This window comes from Megascapheus bottae, chromosome 21 (assembly GCF_031878675.1).
Source record: "Megascapheus bottae isolate mThoBot1 chromosome 21, mThoBot2.hap1, whole genome shotgun sequence".
NCBI classification, from domain to species: domain Eukaryota; kingdom Metazoa; phylum Chordata; class Mammalia; order Rodentia; family Geomyidae; genus Megascapheus; species Megascapheus bottae.
The window spans coordinates 2,513,468-2,535,762 of NC_143529.1; the positions used below are offsets into that span (position 1 = coordinate 2,513,468).

General features: G+C 37.4%; 2 protein-coding genes across 6 annotated transcripts in view; one reads left to right on the forward strand and one right to left on the reverse strand.

Moving 5' to 3' along the window:
• Positions 1–302: 302 nt before the first annotated feature.
• Positions 303–15,843, reverse strand: Ormdl1 (ORMDL sphingolipid biosynthesis regulator 1). 3 transcript variants are annotated; one of them, XM_090354468.1, is made up of 5 exons: positions 15,736–15,767; positions 15,295–15,354; positions 12,841–13,021; positions 6,859–7,010; positions 303–2,576 (listed from the first exon to the last, which is right to left on the reverse strand). In XM_090354468.1, exons 3-5 carry the CDS (start codon positions 13,012–13,014, stop codon positions 2,441–2,443), a joined length of 462 nt encoding a protein of 153 aa, XP_090210594.1. In that variant the 5' UTR covers positions 13,015–13,021; positions 15,295–15,354; positions 15,736–15,767; the 3' UTR covers positions 303–2,440. The 3 variants fall into 3 exon arrangements, with proteins under 3 accessions (XP_090210594.1, XP_090210596.1, XP_090210595.1); XM_090354470.1 differs by lacking the exon at positions 15,295–15,354 and having other exon boundaries at positions 15,736–15,843; XM_090354469.1 differs by lacking the exons at positions 15,295–15,354; positions 15,736–15,767 and adding an exon at positions 15,556–15,693.
• A 133-nt stretch (positions 15,844–15,976) lies between these two features.
• Positions 15,977–22,295, forward strand: part of Pms1 (PMS1 homolog 1, mismatch repair system component) — a 75,993-nt gene continuing 69,674 nt past the window's right edge. For 2 of the 3 annotated variants that reach the window (XM_090354471.1, XM_090354473.1), the window contains exons 1-3: positions 15,977–16,063; positions 16,743–16,859; positions 20,259–20,321. In XM_090354471.1, the coding sequence (XP_090210597.1) occupies positions 16,858–16,859; positions 20,259–20,321 (65 nt within the window). In that variant the 5' untranslated portion in view covers positions 15,977–16,063; positions 16,743–16,857. Of the gene's footprint in view, positions 16,064–16,742; positions 16,860–20,258; positions 20,322–22,295 lie in introns of those variants that run through there. The other variant, XM_090354472.1, reaches the window with a different exon arrangement.

Below are 22,295 nucleotides of genomic sequence, written 5' to 3' on the forward strand. Positions count from 1 at the left end.
CAGTAACTCCCCAATAGTTTTGTCATACTTAGAATAAATTATCTGGCCCCTCTTTCTACTTCTTACACCTTATTTTATAGCATTCCATTCCTTGCTATTTCTTTACAATTCTTTTAGATGTCTCATTAATCTTCAAACATCTCATTTTTGTTTCACCCATTCTTCAATAATTGTTATCACCCCTAATGGAAATCATCTTCAATCTTTGAATGAGAGTTACATTTTCATATGTGGAAAATTTGTGTTCAAATGTTATATAGGAAAATAGGATCATTAGGACAGGACAGAACTTTCAGAGGTAGTTTTTTTTTTTTTTTACCACTCAGTCCTGGGGCTTGAACTCAGGGCCTGAGCACTGTCCTTGGGCTTTCCTCAAGACTTAATGCCCTACAATTTGAGCCACAGTAACACTTCTAGCTTCTCTAAGTATGTAGTACCGAGGAATCGAACCCAGGTCTTTGTGCCTGCTAGGCAAGCACTCTAACACTAGGCCAAACTCCGGGCCCCTCAGAGGTAGTTATCACCTGTTTTATTTTTTTTCCCATACCATTTATCATACTTTATGAAATTACGTGTATATCTGTATTCTAAATAGATTATAAAATACAGGGAAGCAAACTGGTTTGCTTTGCTCATAAAATCTGTAATCCTGAATGTAATACTCCAAACAAAGTGGGCCACCGAAAATCTACTAAGTTAATTTTTATAAACCATTGAAAAGGAAAATGGGGAAAATTAAAAAAGGCTTCCATTTTTGAAATATGGAAAAATGGAACCTTTTTTAGATAAGCTTACTTTAAAATGAAGTAAAGGAGCATTTGTAGGGTGATTTTTTTTTTTTTTTTTTTGGCCAGTCCTGAGGCTTGAACTCAGGGGCTGGGCACTGTCCTTGGGCTTTCTGAAGGCTAGCTCTCTACCACTTGAGCCACATCACCACTTCCGGCATTTTCTGTGTTTGTAGTATAGAGGAATTGAACCCAGGGCCATTAGGCCACACTCCTGGCTCTGGTTAATCTTAAAAATAAACTTGAAAATTGGCAGTGTAGTTTTGATGACTGAATTGGAAAACTTTTGAAATAATATTACACCAAGGAAACTTTTTATTAAAGTATGGATTACCAATTATTTAAAAATACATGGGAAAACACAGACATACAAAGGCAGTATCATACAATTGATTTCTAAACTCAATACTTTTGAGATATGAAACAATGATCACAAACTGATTTTTAAGTTGGTCTAAAACTGTTCAATTTTGCTTATCCTACTGAGTTTTTCAATTTTATACTATATTAGAATTTGGATATGTAATATTTTTTATTTTTGATACGTTTACTTCTAAAAGTAGTAGATGGTCATTTTTGGAATTAATCTTAGGGATGTTCCCTAAATCACAGGAATTCAAATGTAGCTGCTCTGGGAATAATTGCTATTTGGAGTTATCTACAAAAAGACCCACAAATTTAAAAGGCAATATATTAATGGGCCAACTATGAGGAATAAAAGCAGGAGTACTAAGAAAAGACAATGTTATCTTTTACCTCATACTTGCTAAAATGATTTTTAGCATTACTGCTACTAATTTCTGCTAGACCACAGGTGATGTTATAGTTGCCCATTTTATATGTCCCTTTCTAAAGTAACAGACTTTACCAATTATGTTATTCATCCAAATAAATTGACCTTTAAACTATCATACTTGAGCTGCTTAAAATAAATTGTTCTCTTAATTTAACAGCCCTGTCCATAAAAGCAGTAAACCCACTTTGTTCCAAAATTAGAATGCTGAGTCAAAGCCTACCTGTAAGATAAGATATGTGGCTATCTTCTATCCCTAATCAGTCATGAAGAGGGACCTTCAAGAGCTTTGTAATGTAATAGATGCAATAATGACTTCAGCTATCAACACACAATAATGAGCCAACAGAATCAAAAGGGAGAAAATGGCTTGTACAAAACAAGAGGGTATATAAACTCACATAAAATAAGAATGTATAGAAATAAAAAAATGATCGATAATAAACTTGTACAGAGATGATTCTGGTTTTTATGTAAGTCTATTTAAACTGACTATGCCCAAATGACTGGAATTTTCTTTTACTTTTCCTAACATAATGTCTATTGGTGATAAACTGGTCCTAATTCCTTACAAATCTTTTATTCCTTGGGTTTATCTACTGTACCCTCATTGTACTGCAATTAACTTATTAGCTGGGCCTGCCCAGCCTGACTATAAAGCCTCTTCGGAAATAACCAGATGCATTAAACAGAGGCATCTTTCAGAATTCTGCACTTCAAGACAGCATATGAAGAACCAGAAATTGGTCCTCCAATGTAAACATCTCTCATTTACATTATCAAAGAAAGAGTGCAGTTTACTAACTACTCCTTCCTTACAGGAAACTCAATAACTGCAAGCAACTTGCTGTTGCGAACCATTTCAATACTTATTAATTCCAAAGATCCGAACACCATGTAGTTGTGGCATTTTGGGAATAAGCACACTCAGGAGAGAAGCTGTGTTTAGGACGAAGTGAGTCGGATCATACTTCGTATAGAAACTTGCCAGAAAATATCTGTAGAGATAAAAGAAAACATATAATATCTAAAAATGAAACCACTTAAAATTAAAACATTAAGAGGTAGATTTAAGGCCACAAAACACAAATCCCTAAAAGTAAAATTATCATTGAGCACTGAAGCAAAAGGAAAGTTTAGGCCCAGGTTTGCTTTGGGATTTAAAATTTTAAGGTATGCATTTTGTATTTGTTACTTAGCATCCTTTAAAGAAGGCTATCAAAGGTGGTTTCATATGTTTTCTGAAGTTTCATGCTAGTTTTGTATTTATAAAATCTGGATCTAGGGCCGGGGATGTGGCTTAGTGGTAGAGTGCTTGACTAGCATGCATGAAGCCCTGGATTTGATTCCTCAGTACCACATTCTTTGATATCACAGTATCTGTGGCTCAAGTGGTAGAATGCTAGCCCTGAGCAAAAGAAGGCCAGGGACAGTGCCCAGGCTTGAGTTCAAGCCCAGGACTGGCAAAAGAAAAAAAAAATCTGGATCCAAGTGTTGATCATGTTCTCTAAGAATTTTATTTATTTTTTTTCTCTAAGAAATTTAGACTCATTTTACTGATGTAAAGCTCTGAAAATTAGGTTAAGGTATACTGGTACTATTCCTTATCTTGGAAAGATAAATACTTGGCCCTTCTCATTTCCATACTATAAATGAAGGTCTTAAGTAATTGTTCCTAGAAATCTGAAGGCCATGTTTGTAAAGTTCTGGCTGTTTTGATACAAAATTATACTCAGACACCCAACATCTGGCAACTTGTTTTAACAAATACCAATTACCTTTAAGACCTAAATTACTAAGTCCAGATCTATTATTTGTGAATGCCTTACCATAAGATAGAAATAAAAAATATTGTGTCTTACTTGATAACTAAGAAGTTAGTATCTAAATTAATGTTTGTCCAAATACTTTCAGAGTATGCAGGGAAATATTTTAGTAGTCTTTCTTCTAGGTACTGCCTTTAGTTTCTCCTAAGGGAAAATAAATGTTTTGTGTAATATGCTTAGAAACAGCAACTATCTAAGAGAATTGTACACATAATTTTCGAGCTATGTAGATTAAGTAATTCTACAGTCGTTCACTTATTTTACAAATAGTCAGAAAATGTTCTCAAGAATCAATTATATTCCTCAAAATTGTCTGTAAAGTCTTCCTTGCTGTTTTCATATACTGTTTTGATATTTACTTCACAAAACAAAAGAATATTTACATCTAGTAAACGTGTGTGATATCCCATCTTTATTATGAGCTTAATGGAGAATCTGATAGCTTAAACAATCTTGGTTTGGATTCTCTACCATACATAGAGTAGGCATACATAGAGTTTGCTTTTTACATTTTAATGGAAACTAATTGTATCAATTATATGAATGTAATCCCATTCTTAAGAAAAAACTTAGATGATGGACTGAGGTAATAAAAATCCAAGTGGGAATCAGTGAGAACAACTTATTTGCTTTCACAGGTCTTCAGAGTATATATGAGAATAAGACTTAAGCTGATATGGTTTACTTTGGACTCATCTCTAAATAGCTAAAATGTCTTTACCTTTTGAATTCGTTCTTCAAACACAAATTTTGAGCAAATATGAAAATGAGAAAGCACTTTGAAAACTACCGGGGAGGCTGCAAGTTTTGCCTAGTGGTAGAATGCTTGCCTAGCATGCACGAAGACCCGGGTTTGATTCCTTGGTACCACATACATAGAAAAAAGTCGGAAGTGGTGCTGAGGCTCAAGTGATAGAGCTCTAGCCTTGAGAAAGTCCAAGGACAGTGCTCAGGCCCTGAGCTCAAGCCCAGGACTGGCAAAAAAAAAAAAAAAAAAAAAAAGGAAAAAAGAAAATTACTGGGGCTGGGGACAGCAGAATGCTTGCCATAATACTCAGCACTACTAAAAAAATATATATCTATATAAATGGCTTTAAATTCTGTCTGTTCAGTGATTAAGGAATTTAGTTAAAATATCTGAAATTGTAACTGTGGGTCAGAATTACATTTTTTAAAATGTACTCATTAAAATTTTTGTATATGTCAAACTTTTTTGTATAAATAATAAAAATCCTCTACATAATTACAGTTGAAATAACTGAAGTTTTTAAGAAAACATTTATATATTGTTTACTTGAAAATGCCTTTTAAAAACAAACATCTACCCAAACCTATTCATTCTTAAATCCTAAATCAAAGAATTGCAACACCTCCACAAGAAGTGTTCCAGCTTTTCGAGACTTCACTGATTCTATCAATGGACACAGTATTATATATAACCTATGTGGTATATACCTGCAATCCAAGTAGTCACAGTAAGAGTACAAATTTAAGTCCAACAAAACAAGTTGGTGGGCTGGGGGCTCATGCCTGTAATTCTAGCTACTCAGGAGGCTGAGATCTGAGGACTGAAGTTCAAAGCCAGCCCAGGCACTAAAGTCCATGAGACTCTCATCTCCAGTTAACCACCAGAAAACCCGAAGTAGTTCTGTGGCTCAAGTGGTAGAGTGTTAGCCTTGAACTGAAGAGCTCAAGGACAGTACCCAGATTTTAAGCCCTACAAGTGACCAAAAAAAACAAATGAACCAAAAGGCAAGTTGGTCAGACAGGATTACAAGACCTTATCTCAACCACTCTGCCCCTCACCAAAGCATGTAAAACATTTGTATTAAGTTCACTGGCTAAAATTCAAAATTTAAAACCATTAACCACCTGTGTCAAAAAACTGACCAAACATACAAAAAAGACATGCAAAACATAGCTATCATATGTAACCTGCATGTATGATTTAAAGTAATACTTTCAAAAACTTGAAGGAAGAAAAAATTGTTATATTACTCATTAAAAAAACTAAAAGAAATGGCATTTTATTAGAATTAATTTGAACAAAGGCACAAAAGTAGTACTACCCATGAAATATTTAAGAAATGCTACTTAGAGCTTGACCTGTTGGGTCATATACCTGCAATCCTGTGACTCAGGAGGCTGAGATGTGGAGGATCATGGTTTTAAGTATCCTACTCACAAAAGTTACACAAATCTGAGAGTCCATCTTTAACCACCAAAAAGCCAGGCCAGAGGGGTTATTGAAGTGGTAGAAAGCCAGCCATGAGCAAGCAAACTGAACGTGCAAGGACTTCCTTGAGTTTAAGCGCTGGTATGCAGAGACAAGAGTGTGTATGCCTGATCAAGTAAGAAACTGAGTGAAGATATACCAGGTACCAGATTAAATGATTTTACAGATAAGTAACTTTCATTTCATACAGTATCAAGATTAAGTATAGCTAGTTTTTAATATGAGCAACGAAGCTAACTAAATCATAGACAAAGAATTCACTCTAGGTCAGTCCTACACTGAAAGCCTAAATTCTTTTTTTTTTTTTTTTAATCATGGGGCCTGAACTCGGCCTGGACACTGTCCCTGAGCTCTCCAGCTCAAGGCTAACGCCCTACCCCTGGACCTGAGCACTGTCCTTGAACTCTTCAGCTTAAGGTTACTGCCCTACCCTTGAACCAAGCCCCACATCCCCTTTTCTAGAGATTAATTGGAGCTCAGAGTCTCAGGTCCTTTTGTGCCGTGTTGGCTTTGAACCTTGATCCTTAGATCTCCGTCTCCTAAGTAGCTATGGTTACAGGCATAAGCCACCGCGCCCAGCTAAACTCTTTTTTATAAATCATTTTCTTCTTCCAAGAAGCTTGAAATAAGACTATCTAAACAGGCTATGTGGTCAATAAAATTATTATGACAATCTAAATAATTTTTTAAGGCCATCTGATAGGAAATATAGAAAATTAAATGCTCAATTTTCTTATAATAACCTTAATACTCTAGAATTTTGGTATACTGACAAGCATGAATTTTGTCTCTATTGGACTTGTTAAAGTCAAAGTAGTTTGTTACTAACTTGCTAAGAATTTTATCTGTTCCTGATTTCTCTGAATATTATTTCTACTGAAAAAACAAGAGTTCTTCAGAGAAATAGACATTTCAGGCTTGAAACAGGGACACAGGTAATTTTATTGTTTGGGATATGTCAAAAGGACATAGGATCCAGCTTTAGGGCCCACCAGTTAGCCAAATCTCAATCAGTGGAACAAGACACTTTAAGTTTATTATGATAAAAATAAAACAAATAAACAAATGGAGAAGGCAAATATTTTTTGACTGAACTTTACACTTCATCTGACATAGTTAACATTTGTCAACAAAATATTCTAATTTAATATGGTTAACTGGGCACCTCCTTTTTATGTTATCCTGCCTTCTTTAAGCCTTTGTTTATCAATCACTTACAGAATTATTGGAGAAATGGTGAAAAACTTGCGTGAAGAAGTAAACTGTACTCCATAGTCGAGTTGTTCCCAGTGAGTTAGGAGCCTTGCTTTACCCTGGTCAGGAGTTTCAAAAGGTGTTCCTTTCACTGCATGCAAAAATACATACATTCCCTAGAAAACAAGCAATGGTAGTAGGTAATATGATCAATATTAAATAGAAAATTAGTACTTGTTAGTTAGCTTTAAGATTGTTCTATAGCTGGGCAGGGTGGCTCATACCTGTAATCCTAGCTACTCAGGAGGCTGAGATCTAAGGATCACGGTTCCAAGCCAGCCTGGACACTAAAGTCTGTAAGATTCATATCTCCAATTAACCTCTAGAAAGCCTTAAGCTGAAGAGCTCAGGGACAGGGCCCCAGCCCAGAGTTTAAGCCCCATGACCAATAAGAACAACAACAAAAAGCAAAAAAACAAAATAACAAAAAAAACCAAAGATTGTTCCAAGCCAAAATTTGTGACATATGATTTATTTTAGTAGCTTAAGTACTTAGGTTTCCTGTAAAAGTGAAAGGTTATAGCCAGTTTCTATATAATAAAGCTTTCTGGGATTTATAAATACTTTTTGATGCAAATCAATTAAAAGAACAAGTACAAGTAAAAGTAACCTGTTTAGGGCTGAGAGTTTGGCTTAGTGGTAGAATGCTTGCCTAGAATGCACAAAGACCCAGGTATGATTCCTTCTTACCACATACATAGAAAAAGCCAGGACTGCAAAAAAAAAAAAAAAGTAACCTGTTTTCATTAAATTGAAAGTAAAAAGTACCAGAGTACCAGCAAGGTAGTTTCAGGAAACTAGTTATTCCCAAACATCTTTCTTGGGAAAAATGAAGTAAGTAAATAGGGTTACCATTTCCCAAATGTATAGGAAAACGTTCTCCAGTGTGTTATATTAGTAAGTCTGGTGACTTTTGTAGAATAAAGACATACAGAATAAAAACAGTAAATTTCTCTTTTGGGGAAATTTTTTTGAAACATTTTAGTATTAGGAATGCCTCTGTTGGGGAAATGTTTTCGAAATATTTAGCACTAGGAATGCGTTTGCCAAACGACTTCTCTTCCAAAGTAATGAAAGTTATTTCTTAACATAATAGGTTAATTTAGTCCGTATGGTGCCTCCATGGTATTTAAAGTCTAAAGTAAAAAAAAAATCACTAAAAGCTATTTTATCTATGATATTTATTACCATTTGTTTCTTTGAGAGTATGACATCAATTTAGACTGACAGTTTATAATTTCAGGGTTACCCTTAAATCTTATCATGAAATAATATTCCATCTAGAAGACATAATGTGATGTCATATTTTTCTACTTCAGCTTTTAATATATATATAAATAGTAATTTTCAATTTTATGTTTTACAGTGTTAAGAAATCCCTCTACTTTTCAGTGTGTTTTATAGTCATATACTAGACAATTCAAAACTTGTTTAGCTGTTGTAATAACTAAGCTATGGAAAAAGACTGAAGCAAGTAAATATTTAGTGAAGAGGCTGCCTTCCATGTGGAAGGCAGGTGAGAAAGAAACTGCTATCAAGGGTACAATCAGGGTCTGGAGTTTCGCCTAGAGCTAGAGTGTTTGCCTAGCATGCAGAAGACCAGGGTTGGATTCCTTGGTACCACATACATAGAAAAAAGCCGGAATCGCTGCTGTGGCTCAAGTAATAGAGCTCTATCCTTGAGAAAGCCTGAAGACAGTACTCAAGCCCCTGAGTTCAAGCCCCAGGACTGGCAAAAAAAGGTACAGAGCACTCCTCCTCCTCCTCCTCCTTCTTCTTGCCAGTCCTGCGGCTTGAACTCAGTGTCTGAGTACTGCTCTTGAGGTTTCTTGAGGCTAGAGGTCTACCACTTGAGCCACAGCACCACTTCAGGCTTTTTTCTATGTATGTGGTACAGAAGAAAAGAACCCAGGTCTTTGTGCATGCTAGGCAAGCACTCTACCACTAGACCAAACTCCTGGTTCTCAAGTACCTTATTCTTGAAGGTACAGCTTAAGTTACAACTCCTTAGTGAGTTCCATCCTCAGCACAGGAACAATAAAGAAAGAAAATTAAACAATCTTTTGACAGTGTATCTTCTATCCTAGTATGTTTTTAATTCATTTTTACCATGTTAATTGTACAAAGGGGTTTCACCATCATTCATACATGATTATAGTCAGATCAACTTTCTCTATCCTCCTACCCTATATTGTTCAGTAGCTTGGTAAACAGTTTAGCCTTTCAAATAAGGCTAGTGACAAGTATTCATGCATTAAAAGAATTAGTAAAGTATGTATCTCATGGCCAAAATTTAGTAAACATTTAGTAAAGTAATATAAAGAGAAGTCTCATTCATCTTTAAAGCTGGGCTAATAATCCTATTGAGTATTATCATCTTATGAAGAGTAAAGTGTAGCACTGAATAAAAATAATTACATAATCCAGGTGCGGTTGACTCACGCCTGTATTCCTAGCTACTCAGGAGGCTAGATGAGAGGACTGTGGTTTGAAGCCAGGATAGGTAGTAAAGTCCATACGAATCTTAGCACCAATTAACTTCCAAAAAGTCTAGAAGGGAAGCTGTGGCTCAAATGGTAAAGCAGTAGTCTCAAGTAAAAAAGCTTACAGGCAGTTCCCAGGCTTTGGGCCAACAGAAAAACATGTGGCTTTCTACTATATTATTCTAAAAGGCAAATACAGTATCTTTTTTTTCCCTATGTACAACAATTAGTTTTATTTCCCTATCTTTAAAAGCATTCATAATGTATATGACATTTTTAATTTGTTTAATGTAAACTACCCTCAAAGGAAACCTAAATTTTGGTGTCATATAATTATTACATCTACGGTTGGTTAAGTTTAGAATTCTACTGTGATGAACTAATATAAAATAAGTCAGAAGTTTTCTTCTACATTGTATAAATTATCTATTGACTGTATTTAGTCATGGTCATCTACTGTACCTCAATTTCAGCAAATGAATTGGAAAACATGGGTTGAAGATGGATGCTAAACACATTTAAAGATGTGCCACTGGAGAAAGGAGAAAGACTAATTAGTTTATCTAACAGGTACACACAGTATTAAAAAAATACTGGAGAGAAGCCAGGGGCAATGGCTCACACCTTTAATCCTACCTACTTAGGAGGCTGAGATCTGAGGATCATGGATCAAAGCCACCCTGGGCATTAAAAAGTCCATGAGACTCTTCTCTCCAATTAATTACCAGAAAACTGGAAGTGGCGCTGTAGCTCAAGTGGCAGGGTGGTAGCCTTGAGCTGAAGAGCTCAGGGACAACACCCAGGCCCAGAGTTCAAGTCCCACAACCGACAAATAAGAATGGCCTATAGACACATGAAGAAATGCTTGACATCTCTGGCAATAAAAGAAATGCAAATCAAAACAACTTTGAGATTCCACCTCACTCCAGTTAGAATGGCCATGATCAAGAAATCTAATAACAACAGATGCTGGCAGGGATGGGGCCAGGAGAGAATGCTACTACTGTTCCTGGGAGTGTCACCTTGTTCAAACACTATGAAAAGCAGTATGGTAATTCCTCAAAAGACTAAACATGGTGCTCCCCTATGACCCAGCAATTCCATTCCTTGGCATTTACCCAAATGTCCAGAAACAAGGACATACTAAAATCACTAGCACAATGATATTCACTGCAGCACAATTTACCATAGCAAATATATGGAACCAACCCAGATGTCCCTCAGTAGATGATTGGATCAAGAAAATGTGGCACTTATACACAATGGAAATCTATGCTGCCATCAGAAAGAATGACATTGCCCCATTTGTAAGGAAATGGAAAGACTTGGAAAAAATCATATTAAGTGAAGTAAGCCAGACCCAACAAAACATAGGCTCAATGGTTTTCCTCATTTGTAATAATTAGTACACACCTAGGACTCTCCTTGCTGAGGATTACAATAGCTCAATACCTAGATACATAAGGTCATATAGGATGAGGCTGAATGAAAGGATCTCTAGGATATGGAAACAAGAGTTTTATCTTGTGTGATTGTTGTTCTTAATGTACTATGTTATTTCTCTTCTCTTTTTTTGTCCTTTAGTTAATCTCATATTTTTACTATATCTGACATTGTTCCTTGGTATGCTGTATATACATTTATGTTTATTTGAAATAGAAAAGGGAGGGGGGAAACAAGATGATTGGGAGGGGGTGAGGGCAGGGAAATGGGGACAAAAACATGAGAAGGGGTATTGATGTGTGAGAAGTAATACATCTACTATCGGGTAAATGGCCAATTATAAAACTATGATAAATATGTAATGCTAGAATGCAAAGTTGTACAGGCTTTGCAGGAGGTTTGCTAGATACTTTTTCTTAACTTATAGGAATCAGCTATGGGTTTTAAAATAGTAGAAGAGTTTAAGCTAAAGTAAACATGATTTTCCTTATTCCTAGGGCAGAGCCTGCTTTTCAAAATTACTGATATGTTTCTTCTTGCTTCTGCACTGTTAGAACAGAAGTACGCAGAGAAATATAAAAAAAAAAGACTTGATGCACCTACTACTTGACAAACGTAACTGTAATATCTTTATACATTACTCCGACAATAAAAAATAAAGACATCTGACTTGCAGTAATTTATTTATAGTTATTAAAAAGAGGGTGTTGACAAGCTTTTAGTGGGGCACAACAACAAACAGGTCTAAATGGTTCGGGGATATGAAGTTTATGTTTACTGTAACATTACAGTAATCATCTTAGTTTGTACAGGATGTTTCTAGAAATTTCTATTAGCTTGGCAAATTACTACTGCTCCCTTTAACTCTCAAAACACTATCAGTTCCAATGACACAATATATTAATCACTTTACTACTGGCATTCAGTTGTTAAGCTGCCTTATAGGGCAGATAGTAGTGCTTTAGATAAAATTATGAGCAATGTCAGAGTAGCAAACTATTGGTTTTAAGAAATACAGTAAGTTCAGTTTATTCTTGCTTGTTTTAAGATGTAAGGTAATCTACTGATATAAACATGCTAGTGCTAGTGGCTTATACCTGTAATCCCAGGTTCTCAGGAGGCTGAAATATGAGGATAGCAGTTCAAAGCCAGGCTGGACAGCAAAGTTGATGATACTCTTATCTCAATACATTACTCAGAAAAAGCTGGAATTGGTGCTGTGGCTCAAGTGGTAGAAAACTAGCCTGGAGCAAAAGAAACTCAGGGAGAGCATCCAGGCTGTGAGTTCATACCCTAGGACCAACACACAGACACAGACATAGACACAAACGCACACACACACACTTCACTAGTCTACAGAAAAAACCAAAAATGAGGATAGATGAAATAACCTGGGTCAAAAATATAGTATAAAAAGGGAGGAAGAAAAACAGTTTACGAACTACTAGTAAGATGTAAGAGATTTAAAAAAAGGAGGCAGAATCTGTTGGATGAAATAGAAAAGGAAATCAGAAATACATCTATTTAAAATGTGTTCCACAGGAACTAAAACAAGAGTTTAATAAAATGAGAAGATGACTTGTTTCCTCTTAATGTACTTCCACTAGCAGCTCCCAATGACGGTAGTAAGGCAGGAACACAATTTGAGCCCAAGAGTTTGGAGACAGCTTGGCTGTAACTAGTTTAATTTTATAGTATAGAATTATACCTCAAATAACGCTGTTAAAATTTATAAGCTGTTTGGCTATATGAAGCTTGGTGATAGGGTGTTTGTCCCCTGGCTTTAACCACAGAACCACAAAACAAAGCACTAAAGAAACATCACTAAGTCATGTTCTTTTTGTTTATAATGTAGTAAGAGTGTTTGTAATGTTATAACCACCACTTCTAACATTCATCTCCAGAACTTTTTTCATTTTGCAAAACAAATTTTACCGATCAATTCCATTTTTCTTCCCCTTTACTGATCAACCATCAGACCATAAGGTTTTTAGTGTTTAAAATAAGATGAAATACTTACCAAGTTATGTATAATATTTGTTAAGGTCCACGCAACAGGTACACTGAAGAAGGGAATGCTGAGTAAGACAATATGAAGCAAGCCAACTCCCAATGCATAGGTCAGCCACATCCCCCGGCTGTTCATTACACGGGTATTTGGATTCACCTCACTGTGGGCAACTCCAACATTCATGTTTGCTCTGTAAGAAAGATAATGAAATGAATTAGCACTAATATGGCTGGAACCTAAGCTTAAAGATCTCTCATTCTGACATGACAAAATGTTACAAAGATGTATTTGCTTTGCAATTCTGAAACAGAATACGTGCGCACACGCACACGCACACGCACACACACACACACACACACACACACACACACACACACACACACACACGCACAGCCTCCAAAATACACTTCTTATAGATGCTGCCATAGGCAATAAGAAAAAAAATCCTCAACATCTGACTGTCACAACACTAGTTTTTTAGTTTTCTATTCTTTCCTTCCTTCCTTCCTTTTTTTTCTTTTTGTCAGTCCTGGGGCTTGAACTCAGGACTTGAGGACTGTCCTTGGGCTTTCTCAAGGCTAGCACTCTACCGCTTGAGCCACTGCACCAGTTTCGGCTTTTTCCTTGTATGTAGTACCAAGGAATCCAACCCAGGGCTTCATGCATACCAGGCAAGCACTCTACCACTAGGCCAAACTCCCAACCCTACAGTTTCCTTTTCTAATACTTGTCTCCAAGCATGTTAATTTTACTAATATAATCAAGGAAAATGCAAAGTGGAAGAGAAAAATCAACGTCTTAAAAATATATGAGAAAGAAAGTAAAGACCCAATAGGAAAATTTGCAAAATGAACAGACCCTTTCAATTATACAAAATTAATGGGTTTCCAGCCATCCCACTTCTGGGCATTTACCCAAATGTCCAGAAACAAGGTCATACTAAACCTTTCAGCACAACCATATTCATTGCACCATTATTCATCATAACTAAGATATGAAAACAACCTAGATGCCCCTCAGTAGATGAGTGAATCAAGAAGATGCAGTATATATACACAGTGGAATCCTATGCTGCCATCAGAAAGAATGGCATTGCCCCATTTGTAAGGAAATGTAAAGACTTGGAAAAAGTCACATTACGTGAAGTAAGCCAGACCCAAAGAAACGTAGGCTCCATGGTTTCCCTTATTTGTACAATTAGTATACATCTAGGATTTTCCTAGCAGAGGATCACAATAGCTCAAAAGCTATATATATACATGGCTATATAGGATGAAGCTAAGAGAAATGAACTCCAGAAAACAGAAACAAGAGATTTATCTTTGTGATTGTTGTTCTTAATGTACTATTGTGAAGTTATTTCTTTTCTTTTTTCCCTCCCTTATGGTTTATCTCATCTTGTTTCTGTATCTGACCTGTTATGTTGCATATATGTTTGTTTATTTGAAATAAGGAAGGGAAGGGAAAGACCAGTGGAGGGGGTGGGGAAGGGAAAGGGGGGGGAAACAATGGGAAGAAGTAATAATGCTCAAGAAGTAATGTACCTCCTACCTGATGAATGTAACTGTAACCCTGCTATACATCACCCTAACAATAATTTTTTTTTTTAATTAATGGGTTTCGTGGTGATATTGCCTATACTGGGCTTTGATGGTTCTCCCTCCTGGTACTCTAGACCATTTTCTGTTTTCAGATTGTCTTTTTAAAAATTATTCTTTTTAGTTTTCACATATATGGGAAAATACAGGATACTTATCTTTAATTTTGCCTAACATGATCATCTCCAACAGGATAAACCAATACAAACTACAAAACCCAAACTGACCCAGCAAGTACATTCTAGTATCTATATACTCTTAAACCTAGTAGAACCCTCTCTTCCTGGTCAGAATTAAAAGCACCTAACTCTTTTTAAAAACTGAAGTTGGTGAGGAACAAGCTGTTTACATAGATAAGAACCGGTTAAGGGGATGATGTTTTATTTCTCAGTCTTGTGACACAACTAGATTTAAACAATGAATCTTTCTTTTGAATATTTTTCCAGTCAATTGCTCTGTTTGATTATTTTTAAAAGTTTTCCCATTCCCCTTTCATGTTTAAAGTGAAACACCCAAAGAAGAACTGATTATTTCTCAGTCACTTTAAAGATGTTTGTTTAGTTCCGTCAATGACCCTGACGAATACCTATCGCCATAGGGAGGGAGAAAAGGAGTGGAGATTGCATTTGTTACAGTTCCCATTAAAAATAAACTCTGCGTTATAGTTAGCACAGAGGGGAACTTCTCATAACCCTAGTCAGCAAACGCAAAGGTACTTTTCACTCTTTCGAGATCTCAGGAATCGGATGAAGGCTTTCAAGTGATCAAAGTTGCGGGCGAGCCAAGTCGGAGGTGAAAATTTACGTATTTCTACAGTAAGATATCCCAGGTTTGTCATCCGTCCTGTATCAACGTTACACATTACCCTTAACACATGCCACCACTCCATGACAGCTTGTCCACTTGACGCAGGGTGGAAAGAGGCCTAAAAAGAATTAAATCTCTGTTGCGAAGCACTGCGACCCCAGGCAGGTGCGCTGCCGCCCCTCTCGGAGACCACAGACCAGGATAGCTGTCTGGGCTCGGCCCTTCCCGGGCCTCCAGCGCCCAGCGGGCGCCTCAGCGGACTCCCCCGAGGCCGGGAGGCTCCCAACCCCCGCTCGCCCCCATGAGTCCGCGGCCGCACCTCTCGTCAGGGCCGCGGCGCGACCCTCGGGCGAGCGGAGCATCTCCGGCCACTCGGCACTGCGGACGCAGTCGGAGCCGACTCTGCCCCTGGACTGCCCAACGGGCCGAGCCCGCCTCTCCAGCAGCTCCCCTCAGACCATGGCGGAAGCACAGGCAGGGCGAGTTTGTGTTAACTTACCGACCGTCCCACTCCCGGCAGCCCGCACGGCGCAGGACCAGCCCGGCGGCGAAAGCTTGCGACTCCTCACGTACCGAAGGCCGGCGAACAGCGCCAGAGCTGCGCCGCTTGCGGAAGTCTTCCGAGCAGGAGTCGCTGTCCGGCGATTGGCTGCCGGCAGCGTCAATTCAACTTCTCCCGGGTAAGGCGGGACTAAAGGAGGGGCCCGATGCGCGTGCGCGTGCGCGTTTGGGAGGGTGAAGGGGGCGTCTCGCGTGGCTTACTCCGAGCTCCTGGCGGCTGTTCACCTCCGGTGGATGATCAGTATCTAGCTCGTGTGAGCAAGAAGGTAGTGTCGTGTAACTAACGGGTGTTCATTGTCTTCGGGGAGGCTTGACACCCCCTCTCTTCTCGACCCCCGGCCAGTTCCAGCGCGGGCTCCGCGCGCCTCGGCGGGCCCCTCCTCGGGGGCGGGAAGCGGACGGGGCCCAGACACGCACGTGTGGAGGGCGTTTTCCCAGCGGGTCTGGGCTTGGCCCGGGGTGCTGCCTCTTCCTCACACACCCTTCGGGGTGCAGTAGTTCAAAGGGCTTTTCCTGATAGAAAATATAACCCACAGCAACCGTAATTTATCTTGAGAGAGGGTGGTCCTGAATCCCTCTAGTGAGCTGACGGACGTGAAGTAAGACTGAAAGCTGGCGCATTTTTGCGTTCATTCCCATTCGAAGACAGTATTGCAGCCTTAGGAAATGTGGATCGCAAATATCGAGGGTGGAGAGGAAAGGATTGGTTTAGATTTAAAATCATTTTTTTAAATCAAATTTACTTTTCCCTTGGCGGTGGTATCAAGTTTGTGACCTTTTTGCTGAAATAGCTTCCTTTTAACATTTCGGTTGGTTTTGAAGGGAATTCAGAATGTATGTGTGTAAATACATTTCTGTGCTACGGAAACCTTTAGGTTAGATTTGTTCTGTCCCTTAAACGAGTTCTTTGTATCCTTGCCATTATTATCTTTACTTCTATTTTAGGTGTGCCTGTTTTTACCTGAACTTCCCAGCCATCACATTTGCACACTGTTCCATTTCCCTCTCGGCAAATATGGAAGACTCTCAGGGCATTCTCAGTCATTCGATGCTGTGATTTATGTAAGCCTGGCATCTTCTACTTTGCAAAAGAGAAGTACAATATACATTTCAGGAATATGTGGTTAATCCAAGCTTTCCATCCTTAGTAACTAAGGAGGAAGAGGACAAAATAGAAATGCATGTAATGAGTTTGGATTCAAAATAAGGAGAAGCAATATTTAGTGACAGTACAGAACGTAGGTATGGGGGACTGAAGGTGGGAGCAGCCCTACTTATTAGAACAGGAAGAAAAGCCTCCTTGAGAACTGATACTTGCACTGGACTTGGGAAAATATTTAGGATTCCTATTCTAAGGAAGGAGTGAGTACGACCATGTTAAGGGGGGAAGAAGGAAGCAGTACCTAGAAGAAATTACTACCTTGGATAAATATTTAGGAAGTAGGATAGGTCCATGTAGAGCATGACAATGTCTATGATATCTTCAAGGTTTCTAGATTTGCTTTGAGTGTCAGGAACGAAAGTGCTCAAGGATAGAGCATTTCATTTGGTGTCAGATACATGCATCTGCCTCCTAGTAGTTTTATATGATCTTCAGCAAGTTGTCAAGTCTTCAAAACTATTTGTGGTAGAGGAATGAAAGTATATTTGGAAGTGTCAAGAAAGTTTAGAGAGATCATGCATATAAGTTCTTATTTGTTTCTACATTTAGTTTTTGACATTACTTAGGGCCCCAGACTTAAAGTGTGGCACGCTACCATTTGAGCCATGCCTCCAGACTACTTGTTGCTGATTATTCCTGAGATGTGATCTTTCTGACATTTCTAAAAGGGCTGGCCACTGGCTTCAATACTTCTGCTCAGCCTCTTGATTAGTGGGGATCAAAGGCGTAGGCCATTGATGCCTTGAACTTTTGTATCAAACAAATATATGAAGAAAGACAATTAGGGGAAAACTTTGAGGTCATTTTGGGACAGGAAAATTCTAGGTTGTCTGCAGGTCATCTAAATGATAATATTTAGAACATCAGTAAGTAAGAGTATGTAATCCTGAAGTAAAGTAATAGAAGGGTGTAATTTGGTTAAAGGGATGATAAACTAGTTTAAAATTAAGTATACAAAGGATAGAAGTTGAGACAATATTAAATGGGAAGAATATTCTTTTTAATATTTATATTAGTACCAGAAAGACTACTGATAAAATTATTTTGAGAGGCTCAGTATGTCTATATAGTTCCAAAAGTTTATAGTTCAATAGAAAGGTGTGATAAGTGTCTCCAGTGTGATGTAAGCTAAGTAGAAGAAAAGAGAGAGAAAGATGTTTCATTTTGAGTAATCAGGAAGGATTGTGTTACAGATGAAATTTGAGCTAGGTCTGGAATGATATTGTACGAAGAAGAAATGGGATACAAAATAGGTATTGCTAACAAAGGAAGATGAAGTTTTTCTTAAAAAAAAACTGGGGATGAATAATGGTGCATTATTGAAGAGACATAGCAAAGTTAATGAAGGGGGTGAGTCAGTATGATAAGGTCTGTTTTACAGATACTTATTTGAGGTGACAATGATGATGGTTAGAGATGGGAAGAGAGATCACTTTTGGGGATACAGATTTAGGTTTGGGTTTTAGCATACCTCGAAAGGGAAAAGGGGTTACAAAATATTCACATACTCTGGGAAGAGATCAGAGAAAACACAATGAGGTCAGAGGAAATTTAGATGGGATTAAGTGGGGTTAAATCGGGTTCACACCTAGTCAGGAAGGCTAAAGAGCATGGATCCTAAATAAAGGATGCAGTGACTTATGAGATCATTAGTGAATTAAAAAGAATAGGCTCTGAATTGTGGCTGTAGTTAAAAGCCACTTTTCAAGGGTTTTAAAAATGAGGTGGTAATACCAGGTAGATATAGTATACTTATTAAGTTTGTGATTTTTGATCCAGAGAAAAGGGTCAAGGAAAATAATTTTTGTTTGTTTTTTAATTTATGGTCCAAGTGCCTGTGGGGGAATTGAGTCAAAAAAAAAAGGTCTGGGTTGCTTGGTCCAGGTGTACTGTAAAGCTTATAAACAACAGAAATTTCTCATAGTTATAGAGCTAGGAGGCTAGGATGTCTGACATCAAGACAGATTCTGCAGATGGCACTGTGGTTAGTTTGTGGATGACACCTCCTTACTGTGTTCCCATATAAAAAGGACAAAACAGCTTTGTGTTTATTGTGTAAAGGTGTAGATAGCAATCATGAGGCAGTCTATCTTTATGAACTAATTAACCTAATTATTTACTAGAGGGCTTAGACCTGTATCTCCCCATAAATTTACCTGTGGGGTTAGGATTTCAATGTAAATTTTTTCATTGGTTAAGAGAAAAGAGATGTTGACATGACATTGAAAGAAGAGTATAGATAGACATAAAGACATTTTATGAAACCAGAGGACACAGTAGGATGGCATAAGTAAGACGTGCTGGAGTTCATGCTATGAATTATTATGGCCTCAGAGTCATAAAGAAGAGTGAAGAAATTTGGGGTGAAATTAAGGGACAAAAAGATTTTTAAAGGCATTGTAGGAAATAGACAAAAATGATGCAATTAGGAAGAAATGACCAAACAAGTAATATACTCCCAAGCTTATCCATCAGACTTTTTCTTAGATCCTTATCATTCTCAAACTAAGGTAAAAGATCTCTTGAACACAAGTTTAAAGAGTTACCCATTTTAGAGCTGGAAAGTAGAGTTGTTCATTTAGTATGTGAAGTTAATTCCAAGTATCCCAGATTCTTTTAACATTTTCATGGCAAGCACTATCATACATTCTTTATAAAATTATCCTATTTCTTACTACAACCATATGCTATTATTTTCCTCACTTTATAGGTTAGGTAATTGAATTTCAGAGAGCTTAATTTTCTCAGTATTATGTAAATGATAGTTTGAGAGTTCAATTAAAATCCAAAGTATGATTTTAGAGCATGGATTTTTAACCACTACTATGTTCAATACTCTAATAAAAGTATAATGTAAGTCACATAAAGCATTTTAAATGTTGTAATAGTCAAATTTAAAGATTAAAAAGAGGCTGGATATGAAAGTATAGGCCTGTAATCCAAGTAATTGAGAGGAGGAGGAAAAGGTAGGAGGATCACAAGGTTGAGGCCCACCTGCGTTACAAAAGAGAAAGTTGGACATAGTGGTTCACAGCTATAATTCCTGCCACTTTTGCGGCCAGGATCAAAAAGGTAGTGGTTTAAGGCCAGCACAGAAGAAAAGTAAGGGAGACCCTCATCTCAACCACAAAAATGCTGGCATTATAGAAAGTCATCTATTAATCCAGCTCTGCCAGGAAAGAATAAGGCTCCTAACTCTTGCAGTTTATATAATGATTTCTTACTGTAAAATGGCAGTTTTAAGCTCTTTTATTGAAACAATACTCCATACATTTTTTTCTTCCTTGTTTTGCAACAAGGTCTCACTGTTCCAAGACTGGCCTTGAACTCCTGCCTCAGTCTCCTGCTTGTGGTGATTACAGGTATGTACTCCCATACCTAGCTTTTACTTAAATGCTATTTAGTTTGATTCTTACAGTAAATCAGTGAGGTATACCATTTTTTTTCATGTAATGATTTTGTGTGTGTGTGCACACATGCATGTGTGCCAGTAAAAGGGCTCGAACTTACCTCACACTTTTGATTGTCTTGCTAGCCTTATACTACTTAAATCAGGTCCTCAATCTGCATTTTGCTGGTTAATTCGAAGATAGAGTCTCAGATTCTTTTGCTTGGACTGGCTTCAAACCACAGTCCTCTAATCTCACCCTCCTGAGTAGTTAAATTTGTGAGCCATCAAATGCCAGGCCTAATAATTTTGTTTTTTTGGTACATAAGGACTTAAATGATTTGCTTCAGTAATAAAGGTGACTCATACATAGCTCGTTGCTTTAGCCTCAATCCATTACATTTTTCAGCTTTGTTTTGTGTATATCAGTACATAGTTATGTTTATGAATTGAGACCAGTCAATACCCTTAGAATACAATAGGTTGGCTTCTTTCTAAAAATACATGCCTTAAAACCTTCTAATTGTTATAGTGCCTTTACTCCGTAGTCTGCTCAGTTATTGACCTTTATGTGAATCTGTCTAAAGTTGTCTGTGAAAAAAAATACTGTAGTCAACTCTTTTTTGTTGTACTAATGTTTTGTTTAGAACACAATTCTATAAGGTAGTCAGATCATCACATGAGCATATAACTACTTTCATTAAACTAAGGAAATATCTAGAGTTTTTTCATTCTGTTTTTTGGGGGGGATGAGGAGTACAGACAAAGAAGAGTTACCTGTTGTCAAGCTAGTATTTGTCCAGGCCAACCTGGACAAAAACATGGGATCTTATCTGAAAGATAACTAATGTAAAATAGCTCTAGGTATGACACACCTGCCTGCAAGTTGAAAGTCCTTTGTTCAAACCTGATTATTGGCCAAAAGAAAAATCCCTATTTTGTGATAGGTACCTAGGTTAATTTACTTAGTCATTTAGCCTTTGTAAATATTTTCAACCTAAATTTACAAAAAACAACAATGACTCTCCAAAGGATAATCTGTATTTGTAATAACATTGTAATGGGAATGACAATGTAGTGGGACTACTTAGACTCACTCCATTGGTGACAGTGATTAATCACAAGTGGTGTTTGTAATGAGGGGTGAAGCAGATGTCCTTGCAGAAATACATTTTACATAAGGTTGGGGGGCCTCCACGTACAGATTTCCCCCCCCCTTTTTTTTTCAGTGCCAATACAGAAGACTTGAACTCAAGGCTTGTTAATTAGAGGTAAGAGTCTCACAAATTTTTCTGCCTGAGCTGCCTTCAAACTGAATTCTCAGATGTTGAGATGTCAGTTGCTAAGATTACAGGCATAAGCCTATGTGGGCTATAAAGCTTGTTTAATACCTATATTATGTAATGATAATTATAGTCAGGCAATCATATCTAAAACTCTTTTCTCATAATTTCCTGTTTTACTTTTGTATGTGTGATACAGCTTTTACATTTCTTTTACATCTTAAATTTTAATAGGAATAATGTTTACAAAGTACCTTAGAGTATTAAATTTCCCCTCATATTTAAAGTAATTAGCATAGTGTCAAACATAGTATAGTACACATGTAATAAATGATGATCTTATTGATGTCTTCATTATTTTAGTTAATGTAGACCAGGTGTACAATGGTCAATAGTGATGGAGGCAAGGAAATTCTATTTGTAATGCTGGGAGTATATACTACACAGAGAAAAGCTATAAAGGATGGTCTGGGCTAGAGGTCTTGCTTTTAGAATGGTAGTACAAGTGTTGGGTCCTGTGCTTGCTACTTAGCACCACCAAGGGGAAAAAAAAGCAATTATTGTGAGAGTTAGGGAAAAGATTTTGGTAGTATTATTTAGGAATGGATTATTCTGATAAGAACATTTAGAGTTAGAGTGTAGGATTACAGCAGACAAATGGAAAC

Bases quoted from the DNA above. Each gene is read 5' to 3' on its own strand.
- Ormdl1 (XM_090354470.1), bottom strand. From the start codon at position 13,014: ATGAATGTTGGAGTTGCCCACAGTGAGGTGAATCCAAATACCCGTGTA. The intron at 7,011-12,840 runs GTAAGTATTTCA...CTTGTTTTCTAG, and splicing joins CAAATATTATACATAACTTG to GGAATGTATGTATTTTTGCA. The intron at 2,577-6,858 runs GTAAGTGATTGA...TTATCTCTACAG, and splicing joins ACCATTTCTCCAATAATTCT to ATATTTTCTGGCAAGTTTCT.